The 19,713-nt window shown below is 40.4% G+C and overlaps 2 protein-coding genes across 3 annotated transcripts; one reads left to right on the top strand and one right to left on the bottom strand.

The window, feature by feature from the left end:
- Positions 1 to 271: 271 nt before the first annotated feature.
- nlrc3l (NLR family, CARD domain containing 3-like) lies at positions 272 to 9,176 on the top strand. The gene is made up of 12 exons (XM_044031956.1): positions 272 to 580; positions 1,207 to 1,323; positions 2,716 to 2,808; positions 2,906 to 3,080; positions 3,281 to 3,428; positions 3,635 to 3,727; positions 4,814 to 5,166; positions 5,280 to 5,486; positions 5,837 to 6,012; positions 6,111 to 6,387; positions 6,570 to 6,785; positions 7,321 to 9,176. Exons 1-12 carry the CDS (start codon positions 507 to 509, stop codon positions 7,693 to 7,695), a joined length of 2,304 nt encoding a protein of 767 aa, XP_043887891.1. The 5' UTR covers positions 272 to 506; the 3' UTR covers positions 7,696 to 9,176.
- naalad2 (N-acetylated alpha-linked acidic dipeptidase 2) lies at positions 8,735 to 18,545 on the bottom strand. Of its 2 annotated transcripts, XM_044031957.1 has the most exons (20): positions 18,332 to 18,545; positions 17,724 to 17,835; positions 16,448 to 16,634; positions 15,589 to 15,690; positions 15,114 to 15,239; positions 14,868 to 14,948; positions 14,054 to 14,159; positions 13,878 to 13,971; positions 13,631 to 13,726; positions 12,376 to 12,461; positions 11,769 to 11,888; positions 11,604 to 11,686; positions 11,462 to 11,525; positions 11,297 to 11,364; positions 11,116 to 11,207; positions 10,762 to 10,852; positions 10,102 to 10,366; positions 9,940 to 10,021; positions 9,715 to 9,807; positions 8,735 to 8,938 (listed from the first exon to the last, which is right to left on the bottom strand). In XM_044031957.1, exons 1-20 carry the CDS (start codon positions 18,411 to 18,413, stop codon positions 8,749 to 8,751), a joined length of 2,220 nt encoding a protein of 739 aa, XP_043887892.1. In that variant the 5' UTR covers positions 18,414 to 18,545; the 3' UTR covers positions 8,735 to 8,748. The 2 variants fall into 2 exon arrangements, with proteins under 2 accessions (XP_043887892.1, XP_043887893.1); XM_044031958.1 differs by lacking the exon at positions 18,332 to 18,545 and having other exon boundaries at positions 16,448 to 16,605; positions 17,724 to 17,776.
- Between the last annotated feature and the right edge of the window lie 1,168 nt (positions 18,546 to 19,713).

Below are 19,713 nucleotides of genomic sequence, written 5' to 3'. Positions count from 1 at the left end.
AGGCACCCAACTCCAGTGTGTTTCATTAACTTTCCAGTCCTTTTTAACTTTATAAACTACTGTGTCATACTGCTTTTGTTTTTTTGATTTGTTAAGGGAGAAAGCAGGGAAGTAGACCACATAACTGTCCAACAGTTATGTAAGTTAGTCTTTAAAGCAATGAAGCCATGAAAAATATTCAGGTTAAAAAGGTTTATTTTGTTTTATTTTTTATTACCTTTATTTTGAATGAGTTGTACCGGAAGGTAAATTGAGTTTTGTCAACTGTACATCCTGTTTGAAACCGAAAGTATAGTTCGAGAGATTTTGATCATGGGCACGACGCTACGGCCTGTATAAATTTCTTTCTTGTATTGTATATGTTTCAATAGGATTTATTTATATTTATGTTCTTTATGTTTTCATAAATCTACTTTGTCGTCTCGTGTATGAATGTTGGCACTAAGAGCGACATGTCGGCGCGTTGGAGTCGGGTTTCTGGTTGAAACGTTAATCCCAATTTACTAATGTTAAATGTCATTTTACTGCTGACGGAGTCTGTCATGAGCGGAGCCATGGACCCAGACTATAAAGTGGAAAGGTACGTGTTTGTGTTTGTTTGGACGGCTTTATTTCATAAGTTGGCTTCTTCTACCGTCAGCTAATGCAACAACTGCATTATATATTACATAAATATAGATATACTTTGAATAAAAATAGTCTGTTTATTATATATTGTTCTCTCTTAAGTCCTTATATAACCTATTGTATTGAAGTTTGGGGTAATGCCTATACAAGTAACACAAAACCAATTTCCACTTAGTAAAAAGGGCTATAACACATTCGCAGGCACATGTATCGCATGGTAACGCTGCCTGACGCATCCACTGTGCACTTTATCTTTTAGAAAAAAGTTAAAGCCTATACAGATCATGATTATTTTAATGATTTGAATGTATTTTAGTCTTTTACTGATCCTCTGACTGAAAGTGTGCCGGAAACGCACGTTGAGAACCACTGATCCAGTTCTCAAGAACAAACCCAGACATTACAAACTTTAACTTAAGCAAATTTGTTTATTTAATGCAGAGATAGAAAATAATGGTACACATAATCTACCAAGATATATTATTTAATATTATATTATTGCTAGTGAAAAAGCAACTAAATGATGGTGTAATTTTTAAATCTGTATTCTTCCAACATCTGTTTCCTTCCCCTAAACAGGCCGCCCTCCAGTTATGGTTCAATGAGGAGTGAGAGTGAAGAGAGCGAGGATGAGGGTGGAGAAGATAAAGAGGTTGCCATGATATTACCGGGCTTCATTCCAATTGGGGAGACAAGGTACCATGTCTTTATTTCATATTCAAGCATCAGGAAATGCATCTGTGTATTTTGGCCTTTTTTGCACCACTTATGGTCAAGTAAAGTCAATTTTATTTATATAGAAGGGCTATACAGCCTGTGCAGTGACACCCCCTAACTTTAGACCCTAGCACTGAGTGAGGAAAAACCACAAAAACCCTGAAAAATGGGAGACACCTCAGGAAGAGCCACAGAGGAGAGTAGGTGTCACATGTACAGAAACAAGTTCAGCAGATTACAAAAAACATCACAGTTCCAAAGAGTGGAAAGCGACTAGGACTACGACTCAGTCATGTTTTTGTGGTCCCCCTTAGTGTAAGTATAGGCGATAAAACACTCGATGTTGAATTCCCTCCGCTTATGACGGCAGCATGCGCATTTCACCGCGAATGTTAACGCCCCACCAGTAAGTTTACTTGGAGAGCTCCACCGTAACTCCACCTTGTCCCTGCGAGAGTTCAGGCGAGGGAGGAAGAGCGGTATTATGTCAAGGTGGAGGGACAAGTGTGCTATTCGTGGCTGTACAATGGAGCACAGTGTTTTACAGAGGATTTTATATATGAAGCTAATGTGCCGGATAAAGTCAGCAAACGTGTGTTCGCACCACTTCACATCAGACTGCGGCCAGCGGTCGCCCTATTTAGTCAGGGGACGTATTTCACCGACGCACAAACACACACATTGTTAAGAAAAGGTCACACAGAGCTCATAACTGACCATTTTGACACGTCCTAATTAAAAATATTTGTTCAGTACGTCCTCCATGACTGGAGCACAGACTCAGTCTGATACAATCACATAAAGCAGCTGTTTATGCAGCTCGCCACTGATCGCCAGCGAGCTGCCTAAACTGTCACTGTATGTGTGAGTGCCGTCACAGGAACAGACCTCTGACACATGGATAATTAGGGACAGCACCGCTCTGGTGCTCCGGCGAGCTGGCGATCAGCGGTGGCGAGGTCTCCGGAGCACAGTCACCGGTCTGATACAGTAACATACAGCGGCAGTTTATGCAGCTCTCCGCTGGCGATCAGCGGTGGCGAGGTCTCCGGAGTTCAGTCTCCGGTCTGATACAGTAACATACAGCGGCAGTTTATTCAGGTCGCCGTGCGCCACTGGCGATCAGCGGTGGCGATCAGTGGTGCTGTTCCTAAGTGTTTTTAACTCATTTACAGTTCGGCACTGTTCAGCTCGATCCTTATATAAGACGTCTCTTCCTGTGACGGCACTCTCGCTGTTTTCTGCGCACGCTGCCATGTTGATATTGTCAATATTGAACTTCTGAGTGCAGTGGTAACTTTAACTGTAAATGTCTTTTAAATATGCAGTTAAAGTACTCCGACAGTGTGTAATCTTGTTTCCTTTATGTAGGATGCAGCTGATTCGGCCATCAGAGTCTCCAGAGACGCTCTACACTGTGACCACTCAGCAGCCACCACCAGGAGCTGCTGTCATTGACACCAGGTGGAGGACGGACAGATAAACAAACACAGTATGATTATCGGACAGTTTTTGCAGTGCAATTACTGAACTTATTGTTGGCGTTTCTGTTTTTTCTCAGGGAATACTATTCAGACAATTATGATGATGTTGATGATGAGGATATGGAAGAAAATTTGATCGCCACATCCCCAGAACCACCAGAGCCTGTCGAACCAGATGACACTACACAGTCTGATGAGAACTGTCGGCTAGGCAGAATGCACCCAGAGCAAGACCTGCCCCATATATTCAGGGTTAGTGCACAACAACCAAAAACAAATGTTTTTTGAATGGATGTTGTTCTAATCTAAAGGACTTTGATGCTATTAAAGCATTTTAAAGCATTGTGATTCAGGGTAGTAGCACATTCACATTCACCAACTGATGTCTAAACAGTTTGAAAAAGTTGATTAATAATGTGTAAACATTGTGTAACTTATTGTGTTGTCTGTAGAGTATCCAGAGTGCTCTTGCAAATCTCACCGAAGAAGAGCTTTACTTCTTTAAGATCGGTGTTTCATCTTTTGAAAAAAGCTTCTCCCGGGAAAAAATGATGGAAGGAGACTTACTCGATTTGGTGGACATGATGCTGGAGATCCTTGGTAAGAGCAAGTTACGGCACAAGTAGAGTTTAGAATTTAGAGAAGTGATGATGAATTTGAAGTGAACCTTTTTGGACCTTTTGAGTTGACTGCTATAGTTTCATAAACAATGAACTATTATGTCTAAGAAACAAATGCCGTATCCTCCTGGTGTGAATAATCCTTCCCCATCAATGCTTACTATGTTTATTTAAATTATTCCGCAGGCCAGGATCGTTCCCTGATGGTCACAATAAACACTCTAGAAAGTATCAAGAAGAAATCTTTAGCAGAGAAACTGCAGAATGAGTGCAGGAGAGGTGAGTGAATATTTACTGAAATGGTTGATAATATTTCCTGTACATATTTAACAAAACATATTTTTAGCACCTATAAACTGCTTGTGTTCTGCACAATAACACTATCATGGTAAATTGTCTGAGAGTGTGATGGTTCTGTGTATACTGGCACTGACATCCATTTTAACAATTTACAAAGTGGGATTAGGGAGGTTTATGTTTTTTGGCAAGCAACATGATACTGTTTTTTGTATACAGTCTAAAGTGGTGAAATGGTCCCCAACCCTTTTTTGCGCCACGGACCAGTTTAATGTCAGACAATATTTTCACAGACCGGCCTTTAATATGTGGATAAATTTAAGATGCGGATAAATACAACAAAATAAAATGATACGACGGGCATTAAAACTGGTATTTTTGTATTATAATAATAAACGTGAATCCGCTGTGTATGCAACTTTATTAGCAGCGTCCTCGTAACATTGCATCAACGATACTGCAGCGAGTGCAGCCATGTGTAAACGGCATGCGCACCGGTTTGGGGGAAAAAATGGCCAAGTCCATCACTGATCTCAACAAAGCTGCAACATTCCTGTGGACGAAATTCAACTCCAAAGGGCAAATGTACAACTTTGAAGTCCCGCCTGTTAACTGCGCTGCCGGTAACGGAGGATCCAGATGACGCGAGCCAGGAGACGGGTGCTGTGTCAACAGCAGCAGCAGCACCCACTGCAAAAAAACCTCCGCGCTCAGCCGTCATTTGCGATCTCCAGCAGTGGATCTTCTTCTTGCGACTGTGACATGTGACCGAGGCAAGCATCTTGACAGATGGACAGATGTGGCTGAGAGAATCTGGTAATTTTTGTTCAGAATGTTCAGAATCTGATAAATAGTAAATAAAACGAAAATAATCTAAGTTATGTATTCTCTCTATGCAGCCGTGTCAGCAACCGTGTCTACATGCCTAAATGTGTTGTGTTGCCACCATGTTATTGGCTGATGAGATATTTGTGTTAACAGGCAGTTGAACAGGTGTCCCAATAAAGTGGACAGTGAGTGTTTGCATGTAGTTTTCTTACATCCTTTTATATCTTCCTCCACTGACAGCGTGGACACGTTTTCAGCTGAGGGAGGATTTGATCAGAAAGCACCAAATCATCTTTGAGGGCGTACCTCGAGCCGGAAAGTGCAAACCTCTAGATGTCGTCTATGTCGAGCCCCAGATTTCCACCTGTTGTTACGGAGGAGTTGACCAGTCTCATGAGTTCCACTCGCACCCTCTGCAACCTCTCCAAATCCCCAGTCCTGATACCTTTGTTAGTTTGAACAATTTGTTCCGACTACAGAAGGCTGATGGTTCACCAGTGAGGACGGTGCTGACCACAGGGATTCCAGGAATTGGAATGTCTGTTTCTGTGGCGAAATTCTGCCTGGACTGGGCAAAAATGCAAGCTAACAGGGTGAGATTTGGTGTGAGAATTTCATCGAAATAGCAGACAGAATAAGTCGTATTGTAATTTAGTATTGTAATGCTCACAACTCAAGTTTCTGTTCTTCATTTGTTTTTGTGTAGGATCTACAGTTTGTCATCAAACTTTCCTTTCACTCTTTGTGGAATTTGCGAAACCAAAACCTTCCCTCTCCAAAATATTCTATCATGGAAGTGATAAAATATTATCATCCTGAGTGCAAAGACATGAGACACCTGGACAAGGAGGACTGTAAATTTCTCATCATTATGGACTCCTTTGACTGTTACCAAGCTCCTCTGGACTGGGAGGTATCTATCAGTGCACACAAACACCTGAGACTCCATCAGTATGACATCCTAACATTCTAACATATTACGTTACATAATTACATCTATCCCTAGGGTTTTGCTTCAAATTTACACACATTCACTGCTATCTTTAAAAACAGAGGAAGGTTTTAAGCTCAGATTCATGTTTTTGTTTTTTTTGCGTCTGTTGATTTGCTTAATTTAACTGTAGGTAAAACCAGTAGCTGGTACGTAACCAGTGAAGATTCAAAACACTCAAAAGAGAAATCTAGCTATATTTTATAAAAGACATTGCTTTGTAGTGGAACATATGATGATTGGTAACTTACACTTGTCCATTTTCTTTCCAGAATTCCCCAGTAATAAATGACAATTACACGCAAGCACATCTTGACATCCTTATTGTAAATATCCTCCGGGGAACTGTGCTTCAGGGTGCCCTCATCTGGATCCTGGGTAGACGAGCGGCTGTGTCACAAATCCCATCTAATCTAATCGACATGGTCACAGAAATCCATGGCTTCAGGTGTGTGTAGATATCTTCATAACATCCAACAGATAATCCTGCAGTCATAAATTCAGTCCAACCAGTTTTCTCATCTTCTTCTCCCCTCCCTTCTCCAGCGATGAGATGAAAGATGACTTTCTTAGGAGACGCTTTAGCGATGCAGAGCAAGCTACGAATATTTTGGAACATTATAAGCGCCTGCCAACTCTCTGCATGCTCGCCTGCCAGCCCTTTGTCTGCTGGATGATCGCCACAGTGTTTGAGCGCTGCTACCGTTCATATCAGGACTATGGGGAGAATCCCCCGAGGCTGACGCCATTCTACATCCATATTCTGGTTGTCCAAACCAATCGCAGGCTGATGTTCTACTACGGAAAGCAAGAAAACAACCTGGTAATGTCACCTGTTTTTTGTGTTCCATTATTCTTTGTCACATAATTCACTATTTAGCAACATGGAAATAAAACATCGAATGGATGCAAGTTATTTTAAGTTTATCTTGAAATTTTGTTTAAAAGGACATTGAAATGTAAAAGTTTCTAATGAGGGTTCTCGTCTGCTGCATTCCCACTCAGAAATGGTCCGAAGATGACAAACAGATGCTGATAAAGATGGGTTACATGGCCTTTAAAATGATGGAGAGAAAGACCAGTGTGTTCTACGAAGAGGATGTGAAGGAGTGTGGTCTGAATTTGACGGAGGTGGCGGTGTTCTCCGGCCTGTGCACAGAGCTTCCTGCTGCAGCTTCAGACAGGAGGAGGACATTCTGCTTTATACACTTCACCTTTCAGGTAAAAATCCCTGCATCACTGATCCAATACACTAATATTCCATTATTCTGTAGGTTACTGTAATTACAGTTTAAGTTCAAGGTCCGGTGTGTAAGAATTAGTGACATCTTATGTGACAATGCAGATTGTAACAAACATAGGACTATACCACACATGCCTTCCTTTCCCAAGCACATCAGGGAAGTATGGTAGCCTTCACATATGAAACAAGAATAACTTTCTATTTTATATGTGGAGGAAGCTTCTGCTTCAAAACATGGTATGCACACTGTGGCTGGTTTGTCAGTTCGGGCTGCTGTAGAAACATGTCAACACCAGATGGCAGCTTCTGTAAAGCGTAAAAAAACGTAAAGGCATTTTCTAAGGCTACGAAAACCAAATTATTGTTGTATGTGTAGTATGTTCAGTTTCTGCCATTTAATCCTCCCTACATGTCACATACTGGACCTTTTAAATGCTATTTGCATAATTTGCAAATGTTATGTTGATACATTCTAAAAACAATCTAAAAAGTACTCAAACCTCTTTCTTCCAGGAGTTCATGGCTGCCCTGTACGTCTTCAAAACTTTCCACATTGATAATAAGAACGTCCTGGACTCACACCGGACTTTGCACATCTTCAAGAACCATCAGAACAAATCAGCAGCCCTGCTCCAGTCTGCTCTGGATCGAACCCTCAGTTCACCTCTTGGTGACTATGACATGTTCCTGCGCTTCCTGTGCGGCTTGCTTTCCCCGGCCTGCCACGACAAATTACTGAGCGGCTTTCTGTTCCCTCACAACACTCCAACAGTGGCTGGACGAGAAAAGATGCAGCAGCTGCTAGAAAAGAAAATACAGACTGCTCCAGCAGACAGGGTGCGAAACTTACAGGAGTGCCTCAGAGAGATGATTCAGGAAGATGACTGAGTTAAGGGAAGATATGGTATATATTAGTGGAGTGGTGGGTCATGTTGTTGCCTTGTAGCAGGGTGCATAGTGTTTGCAAGTCGTGTGTGTGGGTTTTCTCTGGGTCTCCTACAGTCATGCAGAGGTTAATTGGATGTGAGAGTGAATGGATGTTTGTGTCTGTGTGTTGACCCCTGTGATGTGTCAGCTGCTATCCAGTGACAACCGTCGCGAAGGAGAAAGGGGTAGTAAATTAACTTCTTTTTTTCTTTATCTCATCATAGAAATGGTGCAGGATCAAAATGTTCATGCGTAACAGACGCCTGTCTCATTTTAGTTTTGGTGAAGGTTTCATACGTCGGGATTGAAGTATGTGTCTGAAAAGCTACAGTTGATGATGCTTTTATCTTTTTGCACTAAATGCGTGTGACTAATACTTAACAACGCCGAAGAACTACATCTAACATGACTCGTGGCGCTTTAGAAAACACTGCATTTCTCTCCTATGCAGGTGGTTAGTTGGTAATAAGTGAAAGCCTGTTGAATACTAAATGGTCTGGTTTCTAGTCTTGATGAGCACTCAACGCTGCCCGTTCACTTACACATTCATATAGCACATTTTTCCATTATTTCTCATAATGACTTTTTTTATGAAAAAACAAAAACAAACATGATAAAGCAAAACCAATAATTTCTCTAATTTTCTTCTCTTATGCGGACAAGATATCTGTACGTTTTTTGATCTTGTATAAAAGATGGGTTGGTTTTATTTGGATCCCTTGTAGCCAGAGACTGTTATTACAAAACAATAGAAAAAGTACTTAAGTCCCTTAATTCACTGTAGCCACATTATCAGCTGTTAAACTAATCCAGTAAAAAGACAGTTTTGAAAGTTGTAGTGTGGTTTACGATGCTTAGAAATTCCCCGTATTGCTGAGCTGTGGATGTTCCTGAAACATGTCAGAGGTTGTCCATCACTGTGTGTTTGCAGCTGCTGAATTCTCTCCACATTTCGCTTTTCTACTATCCAGTAATTTGATTTAATTCTGTCACATGGCTGTTTGCATGCTTTCGTCATGCAGGAGGTGTTAGAGTCATGGCGGCAGCGTGAACGGTGAATGCTGCAATGCTGATTTGACGCTTGACTTCCATCCAGGCCCTTTCAGGGTCAACTGAGTTCTCAATGTCAAACAGTGCATCATAGATCCCAGGGAACGACTCCCCGGCATATTTATTATGGCTGCTGGGAGCAAAGATCACGTGTCTGAAACAGAGAGGAGGGTGTTATGTTAGAGAACCCACTGATAGCAATTTCGAAACATACAGCGTGAGAAGAATCTGTGAAAATAAAAATGTGCATGGTTTTATCATGCTGAAAAACAGGATTTACTTTGTAATGGGATATATTTTATCGGTGAAATGAAAAACAGACCAAAGTAGAATCACATTTCTTGATTAAAAGCACAGACCCACGGGTAGAATAAAGATGTTTCACGACAGTAGTGAATGCTCTTCCAAGTTTTCTGAATGACAATTTAATACTCAAGCCCATCCCACTAACATAGCTGGGTTAAAAGTAGCTGAGAAAAAGTGCTTCGGTGTAGATATAAAGAGAAGTTTAAATTGGCAAACGTCTTGGTGTCTATTGTGGACTTGAGAATTCTGAGGCCGATATTCCTAATGCGACAAAGACCACTTTCCTTCATATATGGAATATTTTTTTTACACTGACTTCCCATTTCTTTTAGAAGTGACTTTAATGTCCTTTCATTCACATGCAAATTCATAAAAATTTCCCACAATACCAGCGGAGAATCTGCTTTCAGCTTCAAACCTCCAAATCTCATCAACATGCTGCTCAGCTACATCAGATGTGCAGATTCTGGTGATATTTTTTCATCAGTGATAACAATAATAATAATGATACTAAATAGTCATCTAGTCCACTAATTTGTGGTTGTAGTCAAGTACACGTGTAACTGGTGAGACTCCTGCCTGGTACATGTACTGTACATTTGAAAGAGAGAGTGTAAGACTGACCTGTAGAAGGGTCTACCAGGTAAACCCAGAGGATCTATGAAGGCTCTCTCCAGATACATGAGTTGATCATTCATAACACGAACTTCCAGAGGACTGACACACACACACACACACACACACACAAACACAAACAAACCAAAATGAAGGTGACACTTATGTAACAACAGAAAAACGTGATCAAATATATTCAGGGTTTTGTATAATGGAAATGACTAACGCACTTACTTTGCCGTGTTAAGAGTCTTCAGGCGCTCATGGAAACCCCTGGCTGCCACCGTGAAGTTCTCCACTGCTGAAAACAGAAAATCTAAAAACACAAGTGCAGATGTTCTAGATGAGAACGTTAATTACCATAGACTGACGACACAGTGGCCAAAGCCGACTCACCAAAAGACACCTCAAACGTCTCCATCTCCCCCGGGTGCCTCTGCGCCAGCTGAGCAATGCTCTGCGCGTACTTCCTTAGCGAGCCTGCATACTCGTTGGCACTGAGAGGAAGCAGCTGGGAATCTGCCAATAGGAAGATGAGCCCTCCTCTCACCCGAGCCACTGCCTGAAGCCGCCGGAAGTGGGGGTCGTAAAATTTCTCCACAATCTCAAAGGTTTCATATACACTGTGATAGACCGGATAACTGCTGTACCGCTCCGTTTTCTTGAGATGAACATGCAAACACAAAGAGGACATTTCACAGATTCCACAGTTAAAGCTTAAATGCATATCTGTACATTCAAACTACTGTCGGATGAGTTCACACACTGATTATCAGGCCTATCGGCTCCATACGGCTTCAATTTAGCTGTGTTTACATACGTACAACCTGCCAGAAATTATGATTAGAAGTAGAAGACAGGGACTTAAGATGCTCCCTCAGTCAGGTCTAATAGTTTTGCTTCACAGAGCCTATTTTCAGATGAATTATGTTACAATGTTCCTGATAATAAAATAAAGATCTAGGTAAGTACGTAAACAAATGTCTTCAGTCTTCAACTAAATGAAACACTCACTGCATAGATAAAAAGACAAATATGTACAAATATGTGACATACCTTGTTCTTGGTGTATCTGGCTCTGCCTGCAGCGATTCCCAGACGGATGAAATAGGCCTCAAAATCACTGCCTGAGCCGAGTTTACTGATTCTACAAACATCAGAATGATGAAACGGTGTGTCTGATCACTGTATTGATTTTTTTTCAAAAGACAGGTCAAATACTACTTTTCAAACATGAACCTAAACTAAACACCTAGTTAAGATAGTATCTCTTTTGTCATTATCTCTTATTTCAGCATCTTTCTCTTCTTATTCCTAACTCCCTGCTGCTCTCATGACTTTATTGTTTCGCTGGTTTGGTTACACCCTGGCTCTGAGCCAAAAAAAGCACCTGGCGATGATGCTTCATACCTGGGTGCATCACGGTCATTTGTCCAGTTGTCTCTCTTGTGCCAGCTCTCATACAGAGAAACACCTTCTTCTCCTTCCTCTGGACTCTCTATCTACAGGCAATCATAGTAAAGCAAACCTTTTAATTTGAACTCAGTATCACTGTGTTGATATAGTCTCGCATGTGTATGAATTTGCTCACTTGCTTGGTGAGGTCATACACCAGAGTGTGTAGAGACGGAGTGCAGTCCACTCTCAGTGTGTACATACCTGTGAACGGAGGATGCACAAATCATTTCCAAACTATTTCAGCCTCTGCACCCTTTTTATACACAGAAGATTGTACTGCAGCAAAGAAAACACTGACCCTCTATCGCAGAGTCTGCATTTATGTAGGCCACAGCTCTCTCCTGCAGCACCTTGGCATTGTCCTTTGGAGAAAGATACATGTGGTTAGTGTGTTTGTGTGTGTGTGCACGCATGTGTGTGTGTGTTGACGTAAGTGCTACCTCTGCCCATTCTGTAGATCCCAGCAGTCCGAATTCCTCTGCATCCCAGCTGGCAAATATCATAGTCCTTCTTGGCCTCCAGCCTAAACACAGACACACACACACTGAGTAAGGACTGTGTGACTGTGTGATTATTCACATAAGTCACTTTATGCACAGATGTACCTTTACTTAGAAGCTTGCCAGCACTCCTGACAGTCTCGTGGACAACTGCAGCCCCAGACATAGGATCAATTCCTCCAAACACCCAAGCATCCCGATGCCCTCCGAGAATCACGTACCTATCTACACACACACACACACACACACATGATCCACCCTGAGCCAACAACATACGTTTCAATGTTGAAAGAGCACCAAATTAAGAACAAAAGATTCTTTCCTTATTTAATTTCACAAGATTAAATTTCAAGATGTTGTTCAAATAGTCTTAAAACACACTGATAATGTATTTCTTGACAAATGTATATTGTCCTTTCTGTCATCATTATGCCGGTATATACTGTACAGTATGTATTAGAGGTGGACAATGACTTTGATAAAGTCAGTGATGGGCCTCACTTCAAATTTAATTTTCTACATTTAAATATATCTTAAATTGTGTTTACTATGATCTATAATGTACATATAAGTGTGAAGTGTGAAGAACCAACTCTTGTTTGTGGTAATTGCAGGGTGTCAGGTTAATCAGTGTTACTTGCATGCGCTTAGCCGGGTGTATACTGTTGCTAAAGGGCAGAATGAAGGGTTAGGGCAGTTTGTGTGGTCATACCTGGCTCCAGAGCTCCTCTGATCGTGCCAATGACGTTGTAGATCCTGGTTACCTGGTTGTTAGTGTGGATGTTCATGCGCACCTTTCTGGGATACACAAGAGTATTAGGAAGGAGTGACGCATGCTGAGTAAAGGAACATTCATATTGTCATCAGGAGGAGGAGGAGGAGAACAAATATGTTAACTGGGAATCATGTGAGCGGGACACACTTTTATTTGATTATTTACTGAAAATGAGTGCATTTCTTTGGAAGGCAACACAGCCTCAGGAGCATGTTTACATGTTTTTTTATTTTATTTTATGCAACGACACGGCTGGTGTAGAGGTTAGCACTCTTGCCTTTGTGGGCCTTTCTGCATGGACTTTGCATGTTCTCCCCATGTGTGCAAAGGCAAATTGAACATTCCAAATTGACCGTCGGTGTGAGAGTGGACGGTTGTTTGTCTTTATATGGTATATGTGGCCATATAGAGATGAGTGAGAGAGTGAGTGGTGCAGGTAATGGAGGCTGTGCTCTGTAACTGCAGTATAAATGTGTTTTATGAGGTGTTTTCAAATCCAAAATTCAGTTCTTTAGAAAATATAGCACAGTTGATTCTATTTGTTGTTGTTTTGATTCTTCCCCAATTGTTAATGTTTTTTTTTTACCACCAGTACCAAGTACCTAGTAGTGTGGTTGACTACGTGCCTCTAGTTATTATTATTTTTATTCTTATCTATTTATTTATATTTATACTATGTGATGTGGGTAACTGGACTGGTCCAAGGGGAAGGGAATGCTGTTGCTTATGAGTGCATAGTTTGTTCCTCGGTTGGCTACAAGCCAGTGGGTCATTAAAACTAAACAAGAGAAGAGGGGCAGCAAAAGGGGAGAGCAACAACTAGGAATGTAGGCAGTGCAGCAGTGAATGAATGAATGTATTTTCAAACATCATAACAAACACACATAAAATAACAATGCAACAGGTCTCTAGGTTTTTCTTTCAAAATAAAAGTAGACCATACTGGATCATACTCAATATCACCATATCACCATATACACTCAACACCTCCGCTTTCATCTTCTCTATGTCTTGAAAATGTAGTATTTTCAAGCATTTATTAAACTGAATGTGTATGTGTGGCTGCAGAGGAACTGTCAACTGGAGATGAATGAGGTTTATTTTGGAAGAATCACATTATCCCAGAGTCAGGTGGCTGAGTATGGTCACTTTAACCCAGCGCAGGAAGAAATTGTTACAAATGCAAACTTACTGCTTCTTGAATTCGTCGGTAAATCCTGGACCAATCCTGTAGGACACATTCAGACCTCCTTTCCAGTTGTTGGGTGGGATCTGCCCTCCCATGTTCCTGGTAGGCACAATCAGCATTTTGTGAACTCTTCTGACTATTGTTTGAACGGAATGGACATTTGTTTCTATGTTAAAGTTACCCACATCCACTACTTCTCACACCAAACCACATCATTTGTTATTATCAAACACAGGAGCATTTTCTGTACTTTAGCAAGTGAATTGCGTCATGGAAGCCAATTGGATGCACAGGAATCTTGGGAAGTCCTGCTCCCTCCTCGAGGCTGAATCTGTATGTGTATTCTGTGACAGAGGGGACAGTTGAATAAGTTAGATGAAATCACACCCGTGTTGTAGCTCATGCACAACACATGCAGACACGCACCTTTAGCGGGGTACCCGGGTGTGAGTGGGTCTCCTGCTCCATTTAGGTTGAGAACATTTCCTCGCTGAGCTCCTCCACCCGGCAGGTTCCAGCCATCAGGGTAGGGCTGTACACACAAGCTCAAATGTTTTCTTTCTACTTTTTCCTTTTTTAAACTCATAGTCAGGGTCATACATTGATTGATGTTGCAAAGACCACTTATCCATGCTTTGTTAAATGCTTGGATATTAACTCTTAGAACACAGAGCATTTAAGATGCTTTTTCCCCCCCATTATTATGTTACAATGTAGAGTATATACAGAGGCTATAAGAATTTACAATATAGTGGGTCTTGTATCTTTTTTTCAGCACAAAATGACAATCTGATTAAATTTCTTTTTCCATTTTCACCAGCTATATAAACACACCTGGGCAAAAAGTACTAGAATTTGTGAAATTTGGAAATATGTCACAGTTCAAAGTTAATTTCAAAGTTTTTATGAACAAATAGAAAGAAAAACTGTCTATTTTGTGACTTCTGCACAATTATTGTTACTAAAAAGGAGATTTTGAAATGAATATAGTATACATATATATATATATAAACCTATAAACACACCCCCATTATGTCCATATAAGAAGTTGTGTACTATTCCCACAGCAATTTACCAAGGGTGCACTTGCAGCACTAAGTGTTAAGATAAAGGTATTGTCCTGACTATAATCAGCGTCTGCTACAATAAGGAGAGAAATCAAACACTTCATTTTATACTTCATGAATTAGGGTAAAATATTCAGCTTGAAATAATTGCAGAGTACAGTACAGTACAGTACCTGGACTCCGGCAGCCCAGTAATCTGCTGGGTCTGAGAACATAATGATCCCCTTTGCTCCAGCTAACATGGCATTCTTCACCTGGTGGACAGACAAATGCAGACAGAGTGAGCAGCGTGCCATTTCAGCGTGCAAAATAATGTTTATTCCTGACTTTGGAGACATTGGTGTTCATTTTTTTATGTGAGAAAAATATCCTTTTTTTTTAATCCGGCATTGATGAATTGATAAACTACTGCTGTGTACCTTATTGCCTCTGAATATTCTCCCATATCTGACAATGACAATTTTCCCCGTTACATTGATGTCCATCTCCCGCTGCAGCTGGAAGAAGTCTTCTGTGCGGCCATAGTTCACGTAAACCAAATCACCCTGAAGAGAGAAAGAAGGGGGAGACTTATGTGCTTGTGTCGTCACATGGGTGAGGATATTTCAACGATTTAAACGTCACTGACCTTACAAGGTTATTTGAAGGTTATTATCATAGTAATTATGGTTAAGGTCAGCGCCAGTCTCCAGGAAATTAATGTAACTCAATGTAATGTCCTCTGAAGTCATGGAAACCAGTGTATGTGTGTGTGCGTATGTGTGTGTTTTCTTGTATGGATATTTTTGTGGAAGTGAGGACATTTTTGCCGGCCCTTCCTACACCCCTGAAAATGGCTTTTTCAGGGTTAAGACCTGGTTTTTGGGTTATGGTTAGGGTTGTGTGTGTGTGTACCTCAGGTTGTCCTTTCGCAGAGAAGGCACTATACGGAGGCACAATGTCAGAAACATCTTCATAGCCCTCTGGAACAGGCTCTGCCAATGATGTGTTAAATATCTGCGAATGAGGAAAGATCAACTGAAATGACATTTGACAAAACAGCATCACATCATCGCATAATTACTCATCTATAGTAATAATTTGTGACAGTGAAGTTCTCTCTCATTATTTTCTGAAATTATATAAATCAATCTATTTGTTAATGAATAATAAATAAATAAAGCAATTTAAAGTAGGACTTTATAATACTTTTACTTCAGTAGAGCATCTGAATTCTTACTCCCTTGCTTAAATGACGGAGAGAAAGTACAAATCATGATATCATGAATCATGATGAACTCATGATATTGGTTTGATACACCAAAATAAATTCTTTGAATTTACTTAAACGGGGACAGATGGCAGTATAGATGCCAGATACTGGACTTCCAGTATCTTCCTGGTGTGGAATCTGGCTAAATAATTGAATAAAGTGATTGTGTTTTACTGGTGTTATATGACCATGCAGTAAATTCTGATATCTTTTGTTTGCCTTAGTGCTGCATCATTATCTGCACTTATAGGACATGATGGCTATAAAAGGACTTTGGACCTGAATGAGCTGTCTTGCAGTTTTCTGGCAACATGGAGACGAGGCCCGGACAAGTTTTAACGTGTGTTTGTAATCTGCACATGAACTCTGCAACAGTCAGGGCTGCATGCAGTCGTTCTATTGTTAACGTGCATGAAAAGAAACCCCACCATCCCTTTGATATTGTATTGTATTGTTCTTTAAGTAGTAAGATATAAAAATGTAAATGTTTTTTGCCAATACCTCACTGCCAAGTTGGTCAACAATGGAGATGTAATTGGGCTGTGATTTATTGGGGTAGGACAACAGGACGTCGTACGGCACCATCTCCACCGAGTCCAAGCCAAAATCCTTCCACTCACGTTGGATCTGCTCTGCATATTTCAGGTTCTGCTCTGTACCTGCCAGGTGAGGGAGTCGAGTAAATTTTCTGTCAAGAGTGAAAGAACGAGTTAGGTTTACTTTGTGCTCACAGGAAAAACAGGAGCTGCTGCTTCATTAATCCCCACTAAGGATTTCAGACACCAAAACTACCAAGATTTGAATTTGAATTTACCGATTCAAAAGCAGCACACATGTTTTTATAGACTAAGGCAGGTATAGATATTATTAGAAAAAACTTTTGTTATCGCTTCTGTCGCTGCTGGTTCACAGAAACAACAGTGCACTTATCATTATCATTGATATAATGTTAAGATATAAGACGACAAAAAAAACAAAACAAAAACAAAAACAAAAAAAAACTGTATACATCGCACTTATGACTAGCACTTCATAGTTTGGTTTACTTGAAGCTCTTATTTGTACCCAAATGTTTAAATGCACTTATTGTAAGTTTGGATAAAAGCATCTGCTAAATGACATGTAATGTAATGTAAAAGATATGCTTATCAATTCAAAAATATACTTTTTTTTAAAGTAAAAGTTTAACTTGAAGGTTGTGGGTTCAATTCCTAGTCTATATGTATACTTGAGCAAGGCACTTAACCCCATGTTGAAGTGTGTGAATGGGTGAATGGGAAAACTGTAGTGTAAAGCAGCTCATCAAGACTAGAAAACCTCTATACAGACCAAGATAGATGGAGGTAGTGGAGTAAAAGTAAAAGTTGCTAGAAATATAAGAAAACAAAGTTAAGTACAGATATGTGAATGTTGTACTTAAGTACAGTGACAAAGTATTTGCACTTTGTTACATTGCAACACTGGTTAATATACAATATTCACTGTATCGTCTGACATCCTAAATTCTTCCTTTTTATTTCAGTGAAATAACATTAATGTTGTTTTTCTTTTCCCCATGGATGTAACATCTTGCTGTGTGAGGAAACGCACGCACACACACACACACACACACACACACACACTGGGGAGTCAGTGGGGTTTTAGGGCTAAGGTTAAGTTAATATCAAAACTGTCTCTTGGAACTTTTCCTTTATATATGGAACAATTATTCAATTATTCTTATTTTGTATGTGCTTAAATCTTCTATATCAAAGAGGCTGTTTTTTTTCCCCATTACCTGAGATGCTCTCTGATCTTGTCTGGCTGGATTTCTTCCAAAAACTCCGTCAGGTACTTGGTGGAAGCACTGTTGTTAGTAGTACGTGGATGTGTGGGCTTTGCAAACCAGCCTGCAGAACCACACCACAAGTCAGTACAACTGCAGTGTAAGTTTACAGTGGTCGTCAACATGTGACTGGATGACACGACAAAGCAGATGGAACATGCTGAGTGAGCATAATGTGTTTATTTGTGTTTGACATTAACAGAAGATTCCCCGCATGTTAGAGTTCACATTTTAAAAGGCATTTTGGACGGCAAGTGTTAACCTGCTGTGAGCACAAAGGTGTCAAATGTTACAGAGGGGTGACAAACACAAGCTCATGATTCAGCCGAAACAGCATTTGTTAGATTTGACAAATAATAATATATAACATTATTTTACTACTATTATAGTTCTTACTTCATTACCATATATACAGTCATCCCTGATGAATTATCCCACTAATTTCACTATGACATTTCAATTTAATGTACATGTCTTTGTCAAGAAAATAAATGAATAAACATATATACATATGTATATACACAGAAACACAGATAGTGTTGGTTGTTCTCAGGTCTTACCTACGATGAAGCCCATGAAAAACAAAGCAGTCACCAGGATAATCCTCCAGATCCACTGGATTAACCTGCTCTCCTTTCTCATTGTGAAACAGGCAGGTTGTCCCACAGACTTTCAACTCAGGAGTTTATGCCTGACTAGCAGAGATCGTCAAAGAGAGTCATTTGCTTAAGTTGTGCACTGTGGGGGAAGAGTGAGATAGAGCAAGGCAGAGTGAGTGAGTGAGTGAGTGAGTGAGAGAGAGAGAGAGAGAGAGCTGGTCATAAATGCAATGGTTGGTCAGTGCAGTAATGACTGTGTCGTGCACCTTGGCTGTTATGAAATAATCAAAAGCCCACAATTAACAACGATCGGAGAAAAACTCTGACTTTAACTATCCAGTATTTTGTTGAAATAGATTTATTGTAATAACATTTTTGTCCATATTGCCCAGCCCTATGCTGGACATAGTTAACTCTTAGTGCTCACAATCCCTGGCTGTGGAAATAATACACAACTCCTTACTGTATGTGGACATTTCTGGGGTTGTGTTGTGTTTATAGGTCACATCTTCAGGCTTTACTTTAAAATGCATTTTTACCCTTATGTGTGATTGTCAAAGTTATGATAATTCTATATTGCATATTTTCCAAAAACTCAGCTGTTTCTTCTTCTTCTCCATACTCACTCCCAATAGAAAAAACATTGTTGGGCTCTTAAAGGCCATCAAAACTGACAACGTGTGTTTACGTAAGTTCATTAAAACTTGATCTGTTTTCTGACATAGTTTCCCACACTGAAGAGGTAAAGGCTGACCCCTATTGCTTATGGGAACGACTGTGTGGGGTGGACACTGGCTCTTGTCTCTTTCATGTGGTAGGACGAAGTGTGAAACAGAGAGGAGGACTCTGCTCTCAGGAATGTGGGGAGGTCACACAGAACACAGCTCTGCCCGGTCCTCACACTCACAAACAACAACAACAAAACACTTTCATTAAACCAGCCGAACTTTAGCTGCTGCAGGGAGGTTGATTTTGATTTAGAACAAGAAAATGACCCTGCAGCTGTTATCTGCTCTCTGGTGACCAGTGTTACCAGTGGAGAAATACATGCTGTTCATCCCAATTTTAAAAGACTGACCTTTGAATCTGTCTAAAAAAAAGCAGAAAAAAAGCCTTTCATCATGCCTACGTTATGTAAATAAAAGAAGAAGCTGTAAAAACAGCTTTCACATTGATGGATGTATCTCCACTGCAGGGAGTTGCTTTCACTCAGCCTCCTGAGTATTCACCACAGATGTTATAAAACCTCTCTACTTAGGGGTTTTTGTTTGTACTGGGTCACGCTCATATGGGAAGACTGTTGAATTTAGATGCATAACTGTAGGTGCCAAAATCATATCACT

This window comes from Solea senegalensis, linkage group LG8, assembly GCF_019176455.1.
Source record: "Solea senegalensis isolate Sse05_10M linkage group LG8, IFAPA_SoseM_1, whole genome shotgun sequence".
Taxonomy (NCBI): Eukaryota; Metazoa; Chordata; class Actinopteri; order Pleuronectiformes; family Soleidae; genus Solea; species Solea senegalensis.
This window is presented reverse-complemented; position numbering and strand designations above follow the sequence as displayed.